This window comes from Orcinus orca, chromosome 4 (genome assembly GCF_937001465.1).
Source record: "Orcinus orca chromosome 4, mOrcOrc1.1, whole genome shotgun sequence".
In the NCBI taxonomy this organism is placed as follows: Eukaryota; Metazoa; Chordata; class Mammalia; order Artiodactyla; family Delphinidae; genus Orcinus; species Orcinus orca.
The window spans coordinates 36,250,309-36,258,472 of record NC_064562.1 but is presented as its reverse complement, the minus strand read 5'-3'; the positions used below and the strand labels follow the sequence as shown (position 1 = coordinate 36,258,472).

Sequence of the window (8,164 nt, the reverse complement as noted above, 5' to 3'; positions counted from 1 at the left end):
TCCTGCTTCTTTTCATAAATCCATAAATCTCTTTTGGCCTTCCTAGCCCTGGGCCAAGTTCCTTCCTCTTTCCTCAGTTTTTACCCCTTTCCTTCATTCTCCCATCCAACTTTCAGTCCTTCCTTTCTCATGCAGACTTTGATTCCAACCCCATCAAAAGCAAAACAAAACAAAACAAAAAGCACGCCGCAGTTAGCAGCATCTCAAAATTCAAAAGGTTTATTACTCATCTATTAATTCTGTTACTTTTATTTATTCAGTTTTATTGTTTTAAAATATACCAATATAAATAAACTTATGCCTGTCTTATCTACATATGGAAGAAGAGCTGGTCCCCAAGGTGGCACCAACTATCCTAGCAGCTGTTACTTTACATATCCGTAGTAGTCAGCAATTTCCATTTCTTTTTGCCTCTCAATGAAAAATTGCACTTTCCCCAAAGAGGTGTATTTGGCAGCATTCTCACGTTGTTGTTGGGCCCGCCTCTTCATGGCCTCCCGCTCGGGCCTCTGCTCTAGTTCGATGGGCTTTGACATTACTGGCTCAGGAACATTGGGTTCCCTCCACGGAACTGGTTTCTTGCTGAAGTCTTGGAGTAGAAATGGGGTTTGGAGGTTGGCTGGGGACTGGCGCTTAGTCACAGCAGGGGGGACAGGCTCCCACTGGAGAGAAGTGCATGATGACGTTTTGTAGGGTGCAGGCCTAGGAGCAGCAGACTGAGGGACACTAGGCTGGGTATGGTCGGTCCAACCCGGTTGGGTTGGGTTGGTCACAGTTGGCTGAGCTGGTTTGGCAGGACCTGGCAAAGAGGCAGGAGCTGGCTGGGAAGAACTGACTGCAGCAGTTTGAGCTGAGTCAGTAGAAGCAGGGTGGGCACGGTCAGCAACAGCAGGCCGATGTGAGGCCGGAGACTGTGGCCTCCGAGGAGCAGGTCGAGCTTGAGGCTTGTCCCAGGCAGAAAAAGGCAGAGGTATCAACTTGACCTTCCCAGGAGGCAGCAGCTCATACTGGGATGGAGATGGACACTCTTTTTCAGCACTGCTGTCTGGGTTCTGGGCTTCGCCTTGAGTTTTCTCAGGGCCCTTACCCTCACGTGGGGTATTCCGCCATGGCTGGATAGCTGGGGGTGGCTGGGGGTCTTTAGAGTTGCTTGAATTTCCCAAGACCCAACAGGAGGAGAGCCCAGTTCTCTTATCATTCTTCTCCCCCAGTGCATGAAAAACCTGCACAGCCTCCAGCATACGCACGCGTAGGGCGGTTCGAGGCTTTTTAAAGCTCTCTTGGATAGGCTCAGTTTGGTGTTCCTTTCGCTTCATCTGGGGAATTGTTGGCTTCTCTCCTGCCTTGACTTTGCTCCCTGGCTGCTTATTCTCTTCAGCCTTCTTTCTTCCTCTGGTCCTTTTGGTCTTTTCCTGCCCGTGGCTCTTCGTTTTGCTGATCTTCCTGGATGCAGCTTTCTGAGGTTTGCCTTTAGAACCCTTGGCCGTGTTCACAGGAGCCCTGTCACTGACTGCAGCATTGCATAGAGCCACTTCTCCCGCTAACAGGCACTCTGGATTCTTTGGCTGGATTTTGGCCTTGGGAGCAGCATTGATAGGCTCAGAGGCTTTATGTTTGTTCTTTCTGGGTTGATCAGAGGGAGCCTTTATGACACTTGGCTTTTCCCGCACCTGATTCACCTTAATGGCTCTGTTGTCTTTGGCTTTGATCACGTTGGGACCTTTGGATATAGAGGGACCATGTTATTGGGGTCTGCAGTTTTATCATACTGGGCTGCCATAAACATGGAGGAAGCAGCTGTGTGCTGGTCAGTGACGGCCAGAGTAAAGTCTCCGAGTGAAGAAGAATTCTTTTCAGTGCTTCCTGTGATGTCCCAGTCAAGAACACCTGGATAGGAAGCAGCTGAAGTGGAGATCTGGCTCTGGTCAGTAACTCCAGATAACGTAGTTGTGCTAGACTGTTGGTGAAGGTAGGCACTACACGTGTGTCTGTGTCTGGAAGGAGGTACCTACCGGTAGCTGATGCCGAACCGACGGCAGGAGCAGAGACTCTGGAGAAGTTGCAGGCACTTCCTGTCAGGGAGGTTGCATTGCTCACCACAGGAAGAGAGTGCTGCAGAGAATTTAGAGTTCCAAGTAGAAATGGCTTTTGGAAATTTTCTGTAAGAACAAGAGGGTAATGAAAACATCAGGGAGATTGATAAATTCTCACTATGTTTGAGGAACAGCATTATCTTAAGGTTCTTGCTATCAGGACACCTCTAATGTCAATACTTACTGAGAAACCAAAAATCAGACCGTTATGATGGTTGTAAGGACTGAGCAGTTTTACACTCTTCTGTATTAACTGCCTGTGCTGCCATGTTGAGCACAGATGGGCAGAAGACCCAAGTGGTATGGCTCAGACATTGTTCCCTAGGCTGGAAGCAACCTTCTGCCTGCCCTATCTTTCCCTTCAGCCTGCACTAGTATTGACTTCTATGCTGTTTCCTAGACTGGAAGCATTTTAGAACTAGGAGGTCCTTAGAGAACTTCTATTTTCACAGTCTCATTTCATGAAGAAGGAAACTGAGGCTCAGAGAGGTCGGGTTGACTTGTTCAAGTTCTCTCATTATGTTAGTATCCTTACCAGGTTTCAGAACCTAAGTATCCTGACTTCCTTGCCAGGACGCTACTCTGAGCACGATACTGACAGAAAGCAGGAGAAATAGAACTTACACTATAGGCAGTTTTTTTTTGTCCGTTAGAAAACAGTACGGCTGTTACCATCGTGATCTTCAGTGTCTCACTTTGCTTGTGCAGTTCCCACGCTATTACCTAGAGTTCACATACAGCTCAGTCCAACTGGTAAATTTAAAGAGTCATTTTTACCCTCTTCAAGCCTGGTTTCTCATCCTACCTCAAAATGATTACCCGAAAGTGAATTTCTTAAGTGCTTTTGGAAAGAAAAATGTTATCTGATTACTTCAGATTACTCATCTGTAAAGTGGTGATAACACCACCACCAATAATAATAGCAGTAATAATTAATCCATGAATAAACTGGTATATTGTATATGATTTATATGGAGGAAGATACATACAATAAGTTCTAGAAAGACAAAGAAACATCATGAAAAACATATTACATAACGAAAAAGAAATACATAGTTATGAAAACTGGGGTATGTGGCAAGTATCAGAGCATAATGAGTTTACTAACAAATGACATTCTGTACCATACATGCAATGTTATGAAAGTGAATTTTGCCCACTGTATTTTAGTGAATACTGTGAACCCGAAAACATGATAGAAGGTGATGTTGAATGAATTCCTAGCCGATACATACAGACAGAGAAGATATATCAGTAAAAATGCCTAAAGAGCAACAAAATTCAATCAATGTGAATGTATAGGTAGCCACAATATATGCAGACAAGTATTTCAATGAAAACTGGTACAAAGCAGACAGCAAAATAATAAGTGTAAAAGAATTTCATTATTGTGCTCATTCATACTTTTACCCAGCAAGTAACAGGTATTCAGCCTGGTAGAAATATATGTTTCAAAGAATAGAAATATATAATAAGCAGAAAGGAAGCTTAAAAAGTATCAAGAAGGTTTTTGTATTTATCCTAGAACTTAGATTATAATCATCTTCAACATCCAAGAAGATGACATCCCAAAACCTAAAAAAACCATCATCACTAGAATCCAATTTAAAAAGATTTTCAAATGTAAGAACATCGAAAGGACTCCGCAATATTGTTCTAGATAAATGTGGAATTTTTTTTTTTTTTGGTCGCGCCGCGTGGCCCTGGCAGTGAAAGCAACGAGTCCTAACCACTGGACCGCCAGCGATTCCCTCAATGTGGAATTAGAGATGTGGGGCTTGACTTTTTCTTTTTCTTCGTAGGTAGCTAAGATCTAAAAACGAAAGATGGCTGTTGATCAATGTGCTCTCTGTGTTAGGAAGGAAAGAACTGTAAAGATGAAAAGCAACCTTGCCTTAGAAGCTACATATCACACAGAGGAAATAGTCCTTCTGATTCAATCTCGAAGATATCATTTAAAGTGTTTAATTGGTAAAACGTCTACATAGTTTAAAAATTAGGAAGAATAAAACATTGAAAAGCAGACCCCTAGATAACCACTTTGGTTTCCTGTATATAGGAAGCATGATTTCTAGGACATATTTCTAAAATGTTTACATTCAAGACTGTCAAGTGCCAACTGTATTCAGAGAGGCAATAAAAGAAAAAAAAACACTGAGTATGACTTTTCTGGTAAGCTGCCTTTCCTGGTGATACCCTCTTCTGTCCTTACTTTCCTCTTAGTCTGTTAAAATAAGGACTTGCTATAATCAACTTTGTTTTGCCCTGCTCTGAGCAGAATTCACTCTCTGCTGTTTGTGCTTTAATTTAAAATCTTTGGTTCCCATCAACATTCCATTGCAAACGACGTTTTTCTTGAGAGCTTCTCCGTTCTTCCCCTCTTCGTTCTTATATTTTTTCCTACGTCTTGGTTCCTGTTGGCCTGTGCTGATGAAAACAATCCTAAACTGCCTTACATTTGACTCTGTGCCTCCCTGTATAGCCCAGTACTCTCCATCCTCTCTCCCTATTTTCTCTTTTCAACTAGTCAAAATATTAGTGGAGGGAGACCATTAGAGATGAAACATCTTGCTATATATTGCTAGTTTTCTATGTCACCTGGCTTTTCTGTGTTTCTGTTGAAACACTCTTGAGAAGTCTCCGATTTCATTTTCTACATGGGTACCCTTTAAGGCTCAATATTAGAAAAGACAGGGATCAGAGTGATCAACCAATGTAGTATCCTAACGTAGCAGATAAGGGAAAAATCAGGCTTTGTGAGACAGTCAGTGATTTGTCCAAAGTCACACAGATAGTAAATGCCAAAGTCAGAACTGAAATTAGGTCTCCAGACTTCTAGTTCAATACGTTCCCTCATTATTCCATGCTGTTTTGAATCTACTAGTACATATAGGGGCAAAATAAATCTAACGAAAAACTTTAAAAAGTTTCTTTTCTTACCTGACATGGTCAGAGAAGAAGAGAAAACATGAACTGCAGATACAAGGGATGAGGAGGCAACAGCAGAGGATGTCTGAGTGGCTGCAGCTGAACGGCGCATGTGTCCAGTACAAAGGTCACTGGTTACTGCTCACTGGTCACTTATATGATACAGGAGAATGATGTCACAAAGCAGGCAGTGTCAAGGTAGGAGACAGCCAATAGGGAGGTCCGATCCCCAACAGGAAGGCGGGGTTGGGTGGAGAGAGTGTAGGAGAGCTAAAACAACACCTGAATTTCTGAGCTCTGGGGAGGAAATCCTAGAAGACAGATTTACCTCCCCCAGGCTCTTACATTAGGGAAATCATTGCAACATTTCTCACAGACATTCATTAATATAATTTACTAACAGTTACCTGTATCCTACACAGTATTATATTTTATGTATCGTATACTTAGAGCTATATATATCTTATGTAATTAATATCCTTAGGAAGGCAAGAGCCATCTAGTTTGAACTATTACGGTTGTTCTGAAATCGTATCTGTCGAATTAGTGAACTTACAGCAGCTTTTAAGGAGCCAAAGGAGGGATTAAGAAGCTCTTTTTGTAACTTGGTTAAAGCGTAGGGTGAAGTTTGTTGAGTGTACCTTGTGGAGAGTGTTGTGGTCCAAGGCTCTTCTCTTTTAGTTTCGTCTCCTTGACTCCTACCTTCCTTGGGCTGGGCCAGGCTGGGCCAGGGGTTGGACTTGCGACTTACATTTCTCTTCTGCTTTCTTTTTTCTTTCCATTATGGGCATTGTTTCTAGGACAAGCCTTGATCTTGCCATTCTTACCCTCATGGATGTTACTTCCTGTCACCTTGCAGCAGCAGGAGTCTTCTTTTCAGTGCTTGATGCTTCACAAAATAGACTCTGCCCGTTGGACGCAGATACCAGAGAGCTAGGAGACAGAGCTGGTTGCAAACCTTTCCTCTTCCAGCCTTTGGTTGCCATTGTTTTCCCCATAATTTGCTACCTCTGGTTCCTTGGGCCACACAGGTATCCTGCCCTCCAGCTCTTTTATACGTGAGAGACATTCTGAATACTGTCCCTTTTTCTTTGCACAGAAGTATATACAGTGTGGCAGTTACTGTAATCTCCTGCCCCTTGCAAACAGCCACTCTAGAATCTTGGACCTCTAGGATTCTCTGTCTTGCATGCTTGGGTGCAAGGCCTAGCAAAATGAAGAGGAGAATAATTAGAGAAGGAAGAGGACATTTCGTGGAGAACTGGGAGCAGATAAGGTGAAAGGGCACAGGAGTAAAGAGATTCATGTAGATTTTGTGGTTTCTGTGGGAAACAAGTTGACACACTTTGGCCTCATTTTGTATTACCAGGACAGACAGTCCTATAGAGATAAGTAGCTCGATAGTGCAGCAACTGCCATGAATTCTGTACACTAAAGGGAACAGTCTTACATATATTTCTCATTTTGTTTTATGTCATATTTCCTTATTAATAGCATTCACTGGTATGTTTGTAGAATACAGATTTTTTGAAATGCTCTGGTTTTGTCTACATGGTTATTTCCTTGTCATATTTTTAAGGACTCCAACATTGTAAGACATACTGCATGATTCTCTCTTGACGATTGTTTATCTTGAAGCATCATGAACGATTTTGTGGAGAAACTTTAAAGGGGGTCTGTGAAAAAGGCATTGCGGTGAGTCGCGTTATGCACCCAAGCGTAAGGAGCAGACATGTGCCATCAGCCAAACTTGGCATGGGTTGCCTCTGTTTTAGTTCCCGTGGTTAGTGCTTTGCTCCCTAACCACTCTTGTGACTGTGATAATGTGAGTAAGGGCCGAGTTGCTAATGATTTATACGTGAGGTAAGCTGGTTTGAGGGAGGAAATCTATGGATCTAGTCATTGTCCTTGGTGGTAAGCTTTCAGGGAGGGGTGCAAAGATTGCTCTTTCTGGGGACTTTTCTAGTACCAGGAAGATGTCCCATAGATGGGACCTCCAAAGACACACATTTAATTTTTAGGCCTGTTTTTCCTATAATGAGATACGAGTTTTTTCACTGATGGGGATGATGCTTATCTGAGAAGAAATGGTGAAAGGTGTTGTTAGTATAGAGATGTGGCTTAAGCTTTTAAGTGTTTTTCAAGGTTTTTCCCCTAAGCTTCCTACTTCAGATGGCCTACTTACGTGATACTAGTATGTGATGTGAGGCTAACAACTTACTAAATACCTGCAAGCCAGATCAGTGTCTCTTTCCTCTATATTTCCATGGAAATCAAGGGACCCATAGCCACTGCAGGTTAGGGTGGGCGGTGTGAGATTGGGGGGAGTGTGGTAAGACACATTTTGGTATCAGTAAAATGTTTACCTATTAAACTATGGAGTTCCAACATTCAATTCTGTTTAGCTAGGCAAACCGTTAGTTAGTCTTTTCCTGGTTCCGAGCCTGTGTAACTTATTTTCTCTCCCTAGTTCCAGCCATTTAACTTTAGCTTGCAGGCTCAGCATCATCTTAACCTCTAAAAGAATCTTCCATGTAGGAGGAAGAAACTAAAGAGCTCTATTTCAGCACTTAGGAACATGAGGCCCTACCCTGACCGAAACCTTTATTCTTACAGTTAGGGTATTGTCTTGTCCCAGCATTTTGAACCCATCAGGTTAACTGAGACATGTCTTGGTGTAACATCCCCAGTTCGTCTACCCCTGAGGCTGTCCATAATTCCTCCCACTGTCACATTTTGATTTAATTAAATACTGGAATCCCTCAAACCCTTGCATAGTACCTGAGGCCCTATGGGATACTGGTAGATTTTGTTAGTGTCAAATACTTCGCTGTCTGATTCTCCAAATATCCCTTGCTCCTAGATTTTCCGTCCCAGCATACTACATACCCATTAAGGCATTGTTTCATCTCATGTTGGACCCACTCCCATCCAGAGGCCTACTCTTTGCTAGTTCGCATACTTTCTGGAAACCCCGTTATGGCCAGGTCTGGATTTTTTTGTGTTCCCACCCAAAGCCTGTATCTTTTAGCAAGCTGGAACTATAAGACCAACATAGATTTTCTAGTTTCCTATAGATTTATGTCACAATTTGTACATTGTCATGTCTATAGATATTTGTATCATTTGTACTTTTTGGCCAT

The 8,164-nt window shown here is 42.6% G+C and overlaps 1 protein-coding gene across 1 annotated transcript; it reads right to left on the bottom strand.

Moving 5' to 3' along the window:
* Positions 1-365: 365 nt before the first annotated feature.
* On the bottom strand, positions 366-5,133 carry LOC125964299 (uncharacterized protein C2orf78-like). The gene is made up of 3 exons (XM_049709426.1): positions 5,034-5,133; positions 2,013-2,159; positions 366-1,720 (listed from the first exon to the last, which is right to left on the bottom strand). The coding sequence occupies exons 1-3, from the start codon at positions 5,131-5,133 to the stop codon at positions 366-368; spliced, it is 1,602 nt and encodes a 533-aa protein (XP_049565383.1).
* Between the last annotated feature and the right edge of the window lie 3,031 nt (positions 5,134-8,164).

Bases quoted from the DNA above. Each gene is read 5' to 3' on its own strand.
- LOC125964299 (XM_049709426.1), bottom strand. From the start codon at position 5,133: ATGCGCCGTTCAGCTGCAGCCACTCAGACATCCTCTGCTGTTGCCTCC. The intron at 2,160-5,033 runs GTAAGAAAAGAA...TTGTTCTTACAG, and splicing joins TTCTTCTCTGACCATGTCAG to AAAATTTCCAAAAGCCATTT. The intron at 1,721-2,012 runs GTAGGTACCTCC...CTATATCCAAAG, and splicing joins CGGTTCGGCATCAGCTACCG to GTCCCAACGTGATCAAAGCC.